Here is a 16,235-nt window from a genome sequence, read left to right as displayed (position 1 = left end):
GCACTTTAGTTAAGAGTTTTATGCTACGGCGTTGTAGTGTAAAACTCTTAACTACTGACTTTAAAATGCGGAACCAGGCTTGACAGGAGAGGGTGTACCGCTCACTTTTTGTCAGACTCGTAATACCGGCGCTATGCAAGTCCCATTGAAAATATAGGATACGCAATTGATGTAAGTGGATTTGCGGTATTTCCGAGTCTGGCCAAAAAAGTGAGCGGTATACCTGTACCTTCAAGACTCGTAATACCAGCGGGCGTTAAAAAGCAGCGTTGGGACCGGCCAACGCTGCTTTTTAACCCTAATGCACAACTCGTAATCTAGGTGTTTGTTTCCACTCTTGCACTGATTATTTTTGTGTGATTTGAGTTATAGGGTACTGTTTATTTTATGATTTAGCTATTCCTACAGAAAATATTAGCTGTTGCTATTACTTTGGAGCTTTTGCATTACTGGAACTGCTCAACTTTTGGGAGAATAGGGCTGTTGCTATGCAGTAGCTATGAATAGATTGTAACATAGGATCTTGCAAATAATTGTAGAAAGGAACTGGATTTAAACATCACTTTGGATAAATTATATAGCTTGAAAACTTCCTAAATCTTGCTGTTGTGATTGGAATAGCCAATAGATTTCGAGCTCAATCCTATTGGCTGATTGGATCAGCCAATAAGATTAAAGCTCAATCCTATTTGCTGATTGGATCAGCCAAAAGGATTTTTTCCCCTTTAAGTCTTATTGGCTGATAGAATTCTATAAGCCAATCGGAATGTAAGGGACCCCATCTTGGATGACGTCACTTAAAGTGAACTTCATTTTCCAGTGACGATCGGAAGAAGAGGATGCTCCGCGCCGGATGTCTTGAAGATGGCCCCTGCTCCGTGCCGGATGGATAAAGATAGAAGATGCTGTCTGGATGAAGACTTCTGCCCGCTTGGATGAAGACTTCTGGCCTCTTCGATGAAGACTTCTGCCGGCTTCGATGAGGACTTCTGCCCGCTTGGATGAGGACTTCGCCGGCTGGATGAGAATGGATGTCTGGTCTTCGAAAACTGTAAATGCATCGTCGGGGTTAGTGTTAGGTTTTTTAAGGGTTTATTGGGTGGGTTTTATTTTTAGCTTAGGGTTTGGGCACTGTAAAAGAGCTAAATGCCCTTTTAAGGGCAATGCCCATCCAAATACCCTTTTCAGGGCAATGGTTAGCTTAGGTTTATTTAGATAGAGTTTTATTTGGGGGTTTTGGTTGGGTGGGTGGTGGGTTTGTAATTTTTATTACCAGGTAAAACGGCTGTTATCTTTGGGGCAATGCCCCGCAAAAGGCCCTTTTAAGGGCTATTGGCAGTTTAGTGTAGGCTAGGGGTTTTTATTATTTTGGGGGGTTTAAACATAACTTTTTCTTTCCCCATAGACAGCAATGGGGCTGCGTTACGGAGCTTTTGTTTCCACGATCGCAGGTGTTAGGCTTCTTTTTTGCCAGCTCTTCCCATTGATGTCTATGGGGAAATCGTGCACAAGCACGTCAAAGCAGCGCTTGTATTTCGGTGCGGTATGGAGCTCAATGCCACCATATCGCCCGCACAAGCCTGTTTTTTTTTAAACTTGTAATAGCAGCGCTATAGGGAGGTGAATTAACACCGCTTTTGTGGAGGTCGTTAATTTCCCTATAGCGCTCAAAACTCGTAATCTAGCTGATTGTTATTCATCCTGTTCCTGCAGCTCTTTTCAAGTCTGTTCTCCTGTTTTAATAGCTTAAAGGTGCCAGATACTGAAGCTCCGCCTCTTCGTACTGGGGCTGCCATCTTGGAGCTCAGGTATTCTCACAGCCCATGACAGAAGCTGTGCCCACTCACAGATCAGTTCCCTTTTTTATTACAGCTGTATAATGTGCTTCAGGTTAGGGTACATGATACAAAGCAGGATCTGTACAATTTTGCTGTAGCTGCATTGCTCTATATTACTGTTGTGTTTTTGACTTAAATATATTTTGTGTAACTGAAAAACTGAGTAAAAAATGCAAAAATGTAAAGCTCACATGATGTATCATGCTGTTAGGAGGTTAGGGGGTGTGGCAGGAACAGATGCACAGAACAATGGAAGTCTTTTTGAAAGCTTTATTGAGTGATAAACAAAATGACAGTTTTTAGTTCAGATTGAAGATTGTGATGAGAGTGGGAAGTGACGTTTCGGATGGGGGCGGGGCTTAGGTCAGTTTGTCTGTGTCGCTTTACTTAGTGAGATCAATGCTACCAGATGTATATTTCCATGCTCTACAATAAAATAGAGTTGTACCATCTTTGCTGTGTCCTGCATGTGTCCTGGATCTCATGACATGGTGTCAGAAGTTCTTGCCTGCGCTTCTGTTTCCTGATCGATGACTATGTCAAAGTTTACCCCACCTGAGCCTTTTGATTTCTCTCAGCCTGCAGCTTGGCCCACATGGCGTCAGTGGTTTCAGGGCTTCAGGATTGCTTCCAAGCTGGACAAAAAGAGTGGTGAAGTACAAGTTAATTCTCTTTTATACTCTATGGGGTAAGATGTGGAGCCAGTGTTCAATGCCTTTACTTTCCAAGAAGGGGAAGAATTTGACTTTGAACTAGTTATGAATAAACTCAGTGCCCACTTTGTGGCCAAAAGAAATGTGATTCATGAGAGGGCTTGTTTTCACAAACGTGCTCAGCATGTGGGAGAATCTGTGGAGTCATTTGTGCGCAGTCTGTATGAACTACCTGAATTCTGTGAGTTTGGTGTTGCTAAAGAAGAGCAAATCAGAGACAGAATAGTCATAGGAATTCCAGATGCTAAAGTCTCACTGAAGCTACAGTTAGAGTCTGATTTAACATTAGATGGGGCTATTAGGATGGCCCGCCAGAGTGAACTGGTGAAAAAGCAAAGTGTTGATCTGAGGTCTGAGAGTATTGTGAATGAAGTGCAGCAGTCCAGGAGAGCTGCTAGTGAAAGGCACAGTGTGAGCGATAGACCTAAGACAACAGATAGGCCTAGAAGTGGATGGGCGCAGCATGCCCGATGCACACGATGCAACCGTGCCCATAATCAGAGTGTCATATGCCCTGCTAGAGACAAAAGATGTAGAAAATGTAACAGGATGGGCCATTTTGAAGTGGTGTGTAAGACTGAATATATTAAGGAGATGCAGATGGATAGCGACCAGGAGGGTCAAGAAGTGTCCTTTGTGGGGTCTGTTGTTGAACGGCAGGGTTCAGAAGATGATTGGAGGGTTACTCTTACTGTAATGGGAGCCAGAGTTGCCTTTAAGATTGATACAGGAGCAGACATGACTGTAATGTCTCTTGCAGCATTCATAAAACTGCCTCGACAGCCCCAGCTGGTGAAAGTTACAACAAAAGTCCATAGTCCTGGTGGCCGCATAGATTGTGCGGGGAAATTTCTTGCCAGCTGCGAGTACAAGCAAAGGAAATTCACCATGTGGGTGTGATTAGAGGTCAGTGTGTTAACAACTTATTGAGCAGAAAAGCAGCCTGTGGTTTGGGCCTAGTAGCCAGAGTGAATGAAATCTCAGAAGATATTTTGGTGAATTGGGCCTACTGAATTGCAACCCAGTCCGTATATTACTTAAAGGTGACGCAGTCCCATACAGCATTACTACTCCCCATAGAATTCCATTGCCGCTAATGCCTCAAGGGGAGAAGGAGCTTCTGCATATGAAGAATATGGGGGTTATTGAAGAGGTTGTTGAAGCAACTGACTGGTGTGCCCCCATTGTGCCTGTTGCGAAGAAAAACGGGAAAGTACACATCTGCGTAGACTTGAAAAGGCTGAATGAGAGAGATATATGTGCTGCCAACACTTGAAGACATAGCTCCGAAATTGGCTGGGGCGAAGTTCTTCTCTACATTGGATGCTTCAAGCGGCTTCTGGCAGATACCTCTAGATCCAAAGTGCCGCAAACTGACTACCTTCATTACACCAGTAGGTCGGTTTTGCTTTTGCAGACTCCCCTTCGGGATATCTTCTGCTCCTGAAATCTTCCAAAGAGAAATGAGTTCTCTCCTAAGAGATCACGGACGACATCTTAGTGTATGGCTCTACATTGGAGAAACATGATCAGCGATTGAGCTGTGTGCTGCAGACTATCAGAGAGTCCGGGCTGAAGCTAAACAAAGAGAAATGCCATTTTGCGAAAGCTGAGTTATGTTACTTTGGGCATATCATCAATGGGGATGGCATCAAGCCAGACCCCGAGAAAATTTGTGCTATTTAACAGATGAAAAGTCCTTCTGATGTACATGAGCTAAGACAAATATTGGGCCTTGTAAATTATGTGGGCAGGTTCCTTCCATATTTATCCACAATACTACACCCTATCACAGAATTGCTAAAGAAAGATGTTGCTGGGTCTTCACATGAAGAATCTTTTATGCAGGTCAAGTCCCTGCTGGGGTCTGTCCCAGTGTTGGGGTTCTACGACCCTTCCAAAAAGACTGTGGTTAGTGCTGATGCGAGCAGTTATGGATTAAGGGCTGCCCTCCTGCAGCTGAATGAAAACAAACTACAGCCCATCACCTACTGTTCCCACACACTGACGGCTGCTGAGTCAAAATACGCTCAAATTGAGAGAGTGCCTGGCCGCAGTTTGGGCCTGTGAGCGCTTTCAGCATTACCTAGTGGGTTTAGAGAAATTTAGTCTGGACACTGATCATAAACCATTAGTCCCTCTAATCAACTCCTATGATATTGACAAAACACCCCTAAGATGCCAGAGACTTCTAATGAGGCTGCACAGGTTCAACGTTCAGGCAGTGCATGTGCCGGGGAAATAACTGGTTGTGGCAGATACACTATCCAGGCTCCCGCTGGCTGCTGCTGAAGAGTCTTCAACAGAATCGGATGTGAAAGTGTATGTAGATTCAGTTCTGGCCTCCAAATCCATTTCTTCAGAGAAACTAGAACAAATAAAGAAAGAGACATATTTAGATACAGACCTTCAAGAAGTTATAAAGTAAATAAAAGAAGGTTGGCCCGAGAGTCGGGCAGTCTGGATGTCTTTAAGTTCTTACCAGTCAGAGAGGTCGCAGCTCACGGAGCTGGATGGGTTGGTGCTGTTCCAGGACCGCATTGTTATTCCTGTCAGCATGAGGCAGGAGATGTTAAACAGGATTCACGATGGCCACTTAGGCATTTCAAAGTGCAGAAAAAGGGCAGCTACAGCAGTATGGTGGCCTGGGATCAGTTCCGACATTGCAAGCCAAGTGTCTAAATGTGCCTTTTGCCGGGAACGCCAGACTACTCAGGGAAGGGAGCTCTTGATTTCTACTCCGCTGCCTGCAGGCCCGTGGCAGAAAATAGCTGCTGATTTGTGCGAACTGCATGGGAAAAAGTTCCTAGTCGTGATTGACTTCTATTCCAGGTATTTGGAAATTGCACCTTTGAATGAAATCACAAGTCAAGCACAAGTCAAGCTGTTATCACTTGTCTCAAGAGCTTGTTCGCCCGGTGGGGCATACCAATGGAGTTGGTGAGTGATAACGGAATGCAGTTTGCTTCAACAGAGTTCAGTTCTTTCAGCAGAGAATATGATTTTGTACATTCCACGTTAAGTCCACAGTTCAAACAACAAAATTCATTTTGAAGCAATCTGAGCCGTACCTTGCCTCTTGTCCTATAGGGCGACTCCCATTCAAGCCACAGGGTTTAGCCCAGCACAGCTGATGCTAGGATGCCAGATTTGCACCACCTTACCCTCTGTGGGTGTCTTCCAGCCAACTAGCTCTATTCCTCGGGACAAAGTCCTTAGGAGGGATGAAGAGGCAAAAAGGGGCTATCGATTCTTCTACGACAGGAGACATTCTGTGAGGCCCTTGCAGGAGCTGAATGCGGGGCAAAGTGTCAGAATTAAACTGGATGATGAGAAGAAATGGAAGACGCCTGCTACGGTAATTGGACACTCTCCAGAACCAAGGTCTTATGTAGTCCTTACTGATGGAGGGACAGTCACACGTTGAAATCGAAAACATCTTCAACCTGTACCTGAGAGTTTGGAACTGGATGTCTCAGTACCACCGCCGGTTCATGTAGAGTTACATCAAGCGGAAGAGTGATGAAACTTCCGGCCCGATATCGTGATTAACATTAGTTAGAGCAGTGACCGGAAGTATGGGCAGAATAATCCCATGGTCACTGTGGACTAGGGTAGTCTACCCCGATGTTCAAGTCAAGATGTAATTCATGTTGTTTATACAAATATTCTCTTTAATGTGTTACTGGTTATAAACTGTTCAAAACTGTTGTTGTATGCTTTTTGTATACTTTGTTATTTGTTGTATTTAAATGAAAAAAAAAAATGTATGCCTTGTCCTTTGAAAAGGGGGAAGATGTGATGAGAGTGGGAAGTGACGTCACCGGATGGGGGCGGGGCTTAGTTCCGTTTGTGTAACAGTTACTTAGTGAGATCAATGCTACCAGATGTATATTTCCATGCTCTACAATAAAATAGAGTTGTACCATCTTTGCTGTGTCCTGCATCTCATGACAAAGATCACAGAAACAACAACATTATGCAATACACTAATGTCCAATGCAAGGTTGAGAATACTGTACTTTAAGTATCTCACGGTCTGTGACATAAACTGAACAGTAGAGGGTGAGGTTGTCATAGGATACCTGATAGGTACAGCAGACACAGCCAGTGAGAGGAAAGCAAACACATGTTTCTCAGCAGGCACAGAATACCCAGCAGGTACTGTTGGTGAGACTGTCACAGGATACCAGATAGGTGCAGCAGGTACAGCCAGTGAGAGGAAAGCAAACACAGGTTTCTCAGCAGGCACAGAAAACTCAGCATATACTGTTTATCACACTGTCACAGGATACCTGATAGGTACAGAAGACACAGCCAGAGAGAGGAAAGCAAACACAGGTTTCTCAGCAGGCACAGAAAACCCAGCATATACTGTTTGTCAGACTGTCATAGGATACCTGATAGGTACAGCAGACACAGCCAGTGAGAGGAAAGCAAACACAGGTTTCTCAGCAGGCACAGAAAACCCAGCATATACTGTTTGTCAGACTGTCACAGGATACCTGATAGGTACAGAAGACACAGCCAGAGAGAGGAAAGCAAACACAGGTTTCTCAGCAGGCACAGAATACCCAGCAGGTACTGTTGGTGAGACTGTCACAGGATACCAGATAGGCGCAGCAGGTACAGATGATTTAAGGATGGCTGTCACTGGTAAGGTAGACACAAGTTTCTTAGCAGGCACAGGATACCCAGCAGGTAATGTTGATAAGGCTATCACGGGATACCAGATAGGTACAGCAGGCACAGCTAGTTTGAAGAAGGCTGTCACTGGTATGGTAGACACAGGCTTCTCAGCAGGCACAGGATACCCAGCGGGTACTGTTGGTGAGATTGCCACAAGATACCAGATAGGTACAGCTTCAGGAACAAGGTGAGCATACACAGGTATCACGTTAGTCTGCTTGGCTTTCAGGAACCAGGTGAACAAACACGGTGCAAGTATGCTTGGTCTCTGGAACAAGGTGAGCATACACAGGTATCAGGTAAGTATGTGAGGTGCCCGGAGCAAGGTGAACATACATAGGTAGAAGGTAAGTATGCTTGATCTCTGGAACACTGTTAGCATACACAGGTATCAGGTAAGTATGTGTGGTTTCTGGAACAAGGTGAGCATTCACTGGTACAAGGTAAGTATGCTTGGTCTCTGGAATAAGGTAAGCATACACAGGTATCAGGTAACTATGTGTGGTGTCTGGAGTAAGGTTAGCATACACAGTTACAAGGTAAGTATGCTTGGTCTCTGGAGCAAGGTGAGCATATGCAGGTAGAAGGTGAGTATGCTTGGTCTCTGGATAAAGTTAAGCATATGCAGGTACAAGGTAAGTATGCTTGGTCTCAGGAGCAATGTGAGCATATGCAGGTAGAAGGTGAGTATGCTTGGTCTCTGGATAAAGTTAAGCATATGCAGGTACAAGGTAAGTATGCTTGGTCTCAGGAGCAAGGTGAGCATATGCAGGTAGAAGGTGAGTATGCTTGGTCTCTGGATAAAGTTAAGCATATGCAGGTACAAGGTAAGTATGCTTGGTCTCAGGAGCAAGGTGAGCATATGCAGGTAGAAGGTGAGTATGCTTGGTCTCTGGATAAAGTTAAGCATATGCAGGTACAAGGTAAGTATGCTTGGTCTCTGGAGCAAGGTGAGTATATGCAGGTAGAAGGTGAGTATGCTTGGTCTCTGGATAAAGTTAAGCATATGCAGGTACAAGGTAAGTATGCTTGGTCTCAGGAGCAAGGTGAGTATATGTAGGTATCAGGAAAGTATGCTTTGTCTCAGGAGCAAGGAACAAGGTAGGTAAGGCAATAACTCAGCCCAGAGTGATGGGCTGGGTGAGCTTTTATAGAAACTCCCAAACCTGAGTCCTCCAGGTGGGAGTTCCTGAAATTAGGACGTGGCCCCTTTAAATCTAGGCAGTGTGCGCCATGTGCCTAAAGGGCTGAAGCAGCAGCTGCAGGCAGTAGCAGAAAAGGCCTGAGGCCAAGATGTTTGCCGAGACCGGAGGGGACGCTCCCGGTAAGTCCCTGACACATGATGCACACTAACCTGAAGCACAGCTGTAAAAAAAAATGGACAGTGTTACTGATCTGTGAGTGTGCACAGCTTATGTCACAGGCTGTGAGAATACCTGAGCTCCAAGATGGCAGCCCTCAGTACAAAGAGGCGGAGCTTCAGTAACTGGCACCTTTAAGCTATTAAAATAGAAGAACATTGACAACAATTATTTGTTTTTCCCTTTGTTTCCAATTTTTTGTTATACCTCCTTTAGGCTTCTTTCAATTAATGGGACAGTTTACTCCAGAACACGGTTACATTAATATCCTTTTTACCTATGTGATTACCTTGTTTCTAAGCCTCTGCAGACTGCCCCTCTATTTCAGTTATTTTGACAGACTTGCATTTTAGCCAATCAGTGCTGACTCATTGATAACTCCATGGGAGTGAGCACAATGTTAACGATATGGCTCACATGAAATAATACTGTCTAGCTGTGAAAAACTGTCAAAATGCACTGAGATAATAGGCGGCCTTCAAGGGCTTATACATTAGCATATGAGCCTACCTAAATTTAACTTTCAACAAAGAATACCAAGAGAACAAAGCAAATTTGATTATAAAGGTAAATTGGAAAGTTGTTTAAAATTGCATGCCCTATCTGACTTATGAAAGTTTAATTTTGACTTGACTGTCACTTTAAGGCTTGCTACAGTCTTGTAATTTTATAGATATTGACAACTGTTTTAAGGGTTAAACCAGTGAGGCTGAAAGTGTAAACCCGTACCCTAACCATAAGCTTAAACGTTAAAGGAACATGAAACCAACAAAAGTTTATTTTGTGAATCTGATAGAGCATAGATTTTTGATAAACTTTCCAAATTACTTCTTTGATCAATTTTGCTCTTTGTATCCTTTATTGAAGGAGCGGCAATGCACTACTGGGAGATAGCTGAACACATTAGTAAATCAATGACAAAGGCATATATGTGCAGCCACCAATCAGCAGCTGGCTCCCAGCTCCTGAGCCTACCTATGTATACTTTTCAACAAAGGATATCAATAAAATTAGACAATAGAAGTAAATTGGAAAGTTGTTTAAAATTGTATTCTCTATCTGAATCATGAAGGAAAATGTGTGGGTTTCATGTCCCTTTAAACATAACCTCTAATTCAAAAGCTAACACTATACCCTAATCTTATTATTAACACTAGGCACTTACAGACATCCCTAACCCTATACCTATCTTAAATGGATACTAAACCAATTTTTTTTCTTTCATGATTCATATAGAGCATCCTATTTTAAACAACTTTCTAATTTACTCCTATTATCAATTATTATAAATGTAGCCACCAATCAGCAAGCGCTACCCAGGGTCTGAACCAAAAATGGGCCGGTGTTCTGTTAAGGGACCAAACTTTTCAAAAGAGCGAACCATGTCACTTCCTGTGATGTTACATCAGCTGTTGTACACATTTTGCCTCTAATGCGCATGTGTGCCAGCGTCATCACATACCTGGCCGAATACGTCACTGTGAAACTATTTAGACATGTGAAATTGAGAAGCCTTTGTATAGCGCATGCATGGGATTTTCTATCACAAATGGGGGGGTTTATGGAACGCTGTTTATTGGTCCTTGCATGACAAACAGCCACTCGGCTATCGCCACTGCTTGTGTTGGAAGATCCATTTTGCAATGTCGTATTTTTTATCCTTACATTTATATCGGTTTTACACCATAATTCACATATTATATCATGACAGGGCTTTAATAAAACATGCTGGACCATTAAATGCCATCCCATTTTAGGGAAGAACCAAAAAAAAAAAGACATAGGGCTAGATTTATTAAAGCCCTATGGCTGCAAGTTCTCACAAGAACTTGCTCGCCGTAATTTATCAAGCAGCAGTCACCAGACCGCCACTTCCCTAACCTCTTCGCCACCTCTAAGGTGGCGATATTCAATCTCCTCGGTCTAGTCAGACCGAGGAGATTGACAGCTCCTGCCCACGTTTGATTGGCTGTGCGCGGGCAGGATTGCATGCGAGCGCAAAATTGCGCTTGTGTGCAATGGCGAATACCTGCAAGTAATTTCGCCCCGCCACAGGCGAGCTGAGGCGTACAGGGGCGCTTATATGCGCCCCTGTCCGGCTCAGCTTTAATAAATCTAGCCGATAGCATATTCTTTAGTATACAAAGTCTGGCAGACAAATTTACTGCTCTTTTTTTACGCATCATCAAAAAATCCAGCAACAAGAAAAATGTTAATGTGCTTCTGGTTACAGTGCTAATGATGTCCACTATATTATAAGTGAGAGCCATTAAACTAGTGTGTAACTGTTACAGACAGAGAGATAGGAAGGCAGAGATATAGATAGATGTGGCATACTACAAATGAGAGATAAGAAATTGCTGTACTGAGGCTCTCTACTATATTCCACCCCCCACCCAATATCTCTCTAGCATAAACAAATGGTGCTTGGTGACAACAGTTGCTATGGTATCAGTGCACATACGCACTGAGAGAGTGCATGTGCAACTCATTAATCCAGATGGACTCTTGTCTGCAGCTGAACCTCTCTGGATTATATGTGATGACAACATATAAAGCACATTATTGTGTCTGCACTCACAGGATTGTTATCTTCAATGATGTTGGAAGGCTTTTTGTCATAACCACAACCTATAGATGCCTTGTTTGATACTTCCACCTGTTAAACAGCACAATATATTTATAAAACTAACAATTTTATCTTAATTGGTTATGTAAATCTTATACACAATTTTCTATTCAGTTTCTGTATCATCAGTTCTGATATGCTAAGCACAGGCAATAACAAAATACTGTTTACTTTAAAGGGATATTCTAGTGCAAAAAAAAGCACTAATTCATGATAGAAGGGTATTTTTTGCTCTAATTTCACTTGTTAAGTATGTGTTACCTGATTGGGTGCTGCAAAACATTGCAGTTTACTGAGCAGGAAACAGGCAGTAAACCAATTAGGGAACAGTATACTTGTGTAGCCACCAATCACCTTATGTCTGCTTAAAGGGACATAATACCCATATGCTAAATCACTTGAAACTGATGCAGTATAACTGTAAGAAGCTGACAGGAAAATATCACCTGAGCATCTCTATGTAAAAAAGGAAGATATTTTACCTCACAACTTCCTCAGCTCAGCAAAGTAAGTTCTGTGTAAAAAGTTATACTCAGCTGCTGCCCAGCTGCAGGTAAAAAAAAAAGAAGAAATGAACAGCAGCCAATCAGCATCAACAGTGCTGAGGTCATGAACTCTTTTACTGTGATCTCATAAGATTTCACTTAACTCTCAGGAGATTTCATAGTAAACTTCCTTAAACTGAATAGGGAAATAACATGAGAGTGCACAAGGCTCAATCCCTTAGCTGTTCCGGAACAGACATACTGATTTGCTGCTTAGAAATCCTTTACAATGGGATGTGGCTACTGAGGAACTTTTGAGGTAAAATATCTTTCTTTTTTACATAGAGATGTTCAGGTGATATTTTCTAGTCAATTTTTTACAGTTATACTGCATCACTTTCAAGTGTTTCAACATTTGGGTATCATGGCCCTTTAAGACAATATTTAGTTAGGTGTTCAACTATATGCAGGTGTTTCAGTAAGTGCCATTAGTGCAAACCCACTCAAATGAATGAGAGTATTTCATTTTTGCCCCTTTAATGCATAAGCTTGGCTTTATATACCAATTGCATTGTGACTGGCATGGATACCCTGTTGCTTGGCAGCTGGCCAATCACAGATAATCTGGGCTCATTGCCAGACTACTAAAAAAGATAAAAAAAATGAAGTTATTTAAGTTTGTGCATATTTTATATGTTTTCAGAAGGGTATGCGGATATCCTATAGACTGTGAGCTCTCCGGAGCAGGGCCCTCTTCCTCCTGTACTAGATTTGTTTAGTTTTGTTATGTTTTGTATTTTATCACAAATCTTTGTCATTGTATACCCCTATCATTGTACCCAGCGCTACGGAATTTGGCGGCGCTATACAAATAAATGATAATAATAATAATATTAGGAAAATAATAGGCTTCAAAATTAAAAATGTAAAAAAATATGCTGCAAATACTCCCCTCAAGTTAAAGTAGAGAGAAATGCTAGTTGTTGAGTTAGTTAAACCATTTCATGGTTTTCATATCATCATAAAATCATATCTCTTGGATCCTACATCTATGTCTTTTAACAATATCAGAAAATCAATATTAGTGTTATCTTTATCAAATCACAGCCCGATGCTGTTCAATTACAACATATTAAACACAATACAACTGCATGTGGTATGGTCTGGTGGATTTATCATAGGAAGTTTTGAGCAGATGATATACATTTGTAATGTGCATAGTATTCAGAAATGTGTGAATGGGCTGACAGCATTTTACATGTCCAAGGGAATTTGTCATATATACTGTGTATATATATATATATATATATATATATATATATAATATTTATATATATATATATATATATATATATATATATATGTTCAGTTTCTCAATATTACATTGTGAATTAAAAACAGCAACAGCATGGTATGTAATTTCCAATTCTTTACTTGAAAATGCTTCAAGAAACAACATTGGGATTATGTAACATAATTAATTTATGATTCTGCATGATGTAAATTGTTTAATTATTTTATTTAAATATGCTTTTTGTGTAAATATAAGTCATATGAATTAAAATGAAGGCAGTGCAGATTTGTTTAGTATATATTTAGATATGTTTAGTGTATATATATATATATATATATATATATATATATATATTAGATATTTTACACTTTTAATATAAATTTGAGTAAAAGCACATTAGGTTTAACAACTCAGATATAATTGAAGCAGTTGAGTAAAAAACTAAAAAATAATAATAACGTTGCTTTAATTGTGTATAGCCATTTGGTAATTTGTGCACACAGATCCCATGTGAGTTGTGCTTGCATAATGAGCTTTAATACGACCGACCTCACAAATCAGAAAATTCCAAGCCTGTCATATCATTAGAAGACTGGAAAGCTATCACCTTTTTTTTATGTCACTGCACTCGTTTGAATCAACCCTTATCTTGTGCTTGTGTGGGTGACAAACTGCATTCACAGCACAATAAAAAGGACATGAACAGCACATGCTGTGATTCATTAAGGAGTTGATGGTTTTATACAATCTCTGTAAATGGTTAAAAGTTGTATAAAGAAATTAGGATTGCAGATTTGACATTTTCTAATAAACACTAATAGATAGATAATGGGTTTTAGGAACTGAGTACATACTTGGCCGAAGGATAAGAAAAATGATTTATAAGGTTTACATCTCAGATATATCTTATACCTGAATGTAACCTTATTTTCTTGCTTGTCTGTGAACTGCTAGATTGATCTAAACTTTGTACCATTGAACTAAATTAACTATATAAATTCCATTGCTTCATTCTGATAAACACAGATGCAACATTGTCTGCAGATGAGGTAATTATAAGCACAGAAACAATGCACAGACAGACTATTTACAAAGCTGAGCTATCAACGCCATACATGCCTATAGATAATCCGTTCTCATCTAAGCATTTCAGGATGTGTACAATATGACACAATTGCACGCAAAAAGGCATGTAGGTGTTGCTGCCCAGAAAACATAAAACATAGGCAAAAAGCATAGCACGTACCAGACAATCAGCTATATAAAGTCAATACGTCTTTTGTTTTATGTGTAATTATTTGCTTTATAAGTCAGATCCAACAAAAAATCAATTTGATCTAACTAGCAGCAGATGCTAAACCATCTTTCATGTCAGAATTGACACTGCAGAATCAGTATAATTAACTTATAATAGAATGTGTGTACAAATTATATTTATGAGCAATATTAGTACATTCATTACCATCTTGCATTGTCCAGAAGCATACACTTTACCTGCATTGTCTATAAAAATGCAGACTTAGATTGTGTAGCACTTAACCCACTAAATATAATTCACATAGCTGTCTGATGCCCACAGAGGGTTGGCAACATCCTGCTTATTTTAATATGTAAATAAATTCACTTACCTTAATTTGTCCATATCTGCAGCACAGGCCTAGAAGGAATCAGATGGGAGATTCATGTGAACGATGGTTGAAGCTTTCACTATTCACATTAATGCATAGTTCAAGCCTTATAGATGATTTAAAGCAAGTGTCTATAAAGCGACGCTAAACAAAATCACATCTGCATTAGCAGAAAATAACATTGACCGATTAACTCAGGAATAATGCAGCACTCTGCAGATAGACTGTATACCCAGGAGCCATAGGAAACAGAATGACTCAGTTGTGGAGCTAAGACAGAAAATGGAAAAAAAAAAAAAAAAAAAAGCAAGTAACAGGTTTTGAGCCTGCTGGAACTCACAGCTAAAAAGTTCAAGTCTTATGCTGCCTTTTGTATTTACATCACAGAGCTCTACAAGTTTGTGTATATATATATATATATATATATATATATATATATATATACACACACACATACATCCTTAAAAGAGGACCGCACTCACTGGATTTCAAATATAAGTATCCATTTAATTAAGTGACGTTTTGGGGACTTATTCCCCTTCCTCAGACCAACGTATATATGTGTGTGTATACAGACTTATTTCTAATCTACTTACTTGTGTATATATATATATATATATATATCTATAGAGAGAGAGAGGGAGGGAGGGAGAGAGAGATAAATTCTATATATATTGCCAAAATAACAATAGTAAGTAGTAATACCTTTAATTATACTTTCAATGAATTTGAAAGGGCATAATATTATTAGTCTGTGTTCTATTGAATTGCCAGTCCAGTAAAATGTATTACTACTTATTGTAATTGTTATTTTGTAATCTTAATTAGTCTTTAAAAATCAGTTTGTTCCTAATGTTCTTAATTATCACCGGTAATAAAACATTTTCATCCTTATAATCCTTTAACAATGTAGGTAAATAACTATATTATAAAGATAGAAACTACCTTATTATATCTGATATTTTTGTTGTTTTGTATTTGTGATGAAGTGATTGTTAACTATACTGTAAGTATAATGTACAGCAAGATAGGTAAAGGATATATAAGGTCATATATAATAATTGTGTTTGTAATGTCCTTCACCGTCGGCAATTGTGCACGCATCCTCAAAGGAATGTTGGATGCGCGTGCAGCCGCCTCGCGGAGACAGACAGCTTCAGGAGCTCCAACTATCAGCTGTAACATAACAGCTGAGAGTTCAGGCATCTGCCGCATATGGAACCGGAGTGCGATCGGTGCTCCGCCTCCATAGGTCAGATGCCTGATCGTTACAGACAGTGACACTGTGTGTGTCCCCGTCTGTAACGATCTTCTGCTGGTGCAGGTGGGTGGTGTGAGCGGGTGGCAGTGAGAGTGCCCTAATTTAAAAAAAAGGACAGCAGGAGAGAGAGCAAAATAGAAGGGGGGAGAGAGCAAAAGAGAAGGGGGGAGAGAGCAAAAGAGAAGGGGGAGAGAGCAAAAGAGAGTGGTGGAAAGAGCAAAAGAGAAGGGGGATAGAGCAAAAGAGAAGGGAGAGAGAGCAAAAGAGAGAGGAGAGGGAGAGCAAAAGAGAAGGGAGGGAGAGAGAGCAAAAGAGAGAGGAGAGAGAGAGAGCAAAT

At 40.6% G+C, this 16,235-nt stretch overlaps 1 protein-coding gene across 1 annotated transcript in view; it reads right to left on the bottom strand.

Moving 5' to 3' along the window:
* BEGAIN (brain enriched guanylate kinase associated) overlaps window positions 1-14,765 on the bottom strand; it is a 507,736-nt gene extending 492,971 nt beyond the window's left edge. The window contains exon 1 of the mRNA XM_053697448.1: window positions 14,638-14,765. Within this exon, the coding sequence (XP_053553423.1) occupies window positions 14,638-14,651 (14 nt within the window). The 5' untranslated portion in view covers window positions 14,652-14,765. The remainder of the gene's footprint in view (window positions 1-14,637) is intronic.
* Between the last annotated feature and the right edge of the window lie 1,470 nt (window positions 14,766-16,235).

The sequence above is a fragment of the Bombina bombina genome, chromosome 1, assembly GCF_027579735.1.
Source record: "Bombina bombina isolate aBomBom1 chromosome 1, aBomBom1.pri, whole genome shotgun sequence".
Classification (NCBI taxonomy): domain Eukaryota; kingdom Metazoa; phylum Chordata; class Amphibia; order Anura; family Bombinatoridae; genus Bombina; species Bombina bombina.
Note: the sequence above shows the minus strand (reverse complement) of the source record. Positions and strands in the feature narration are given on the sequence as shown.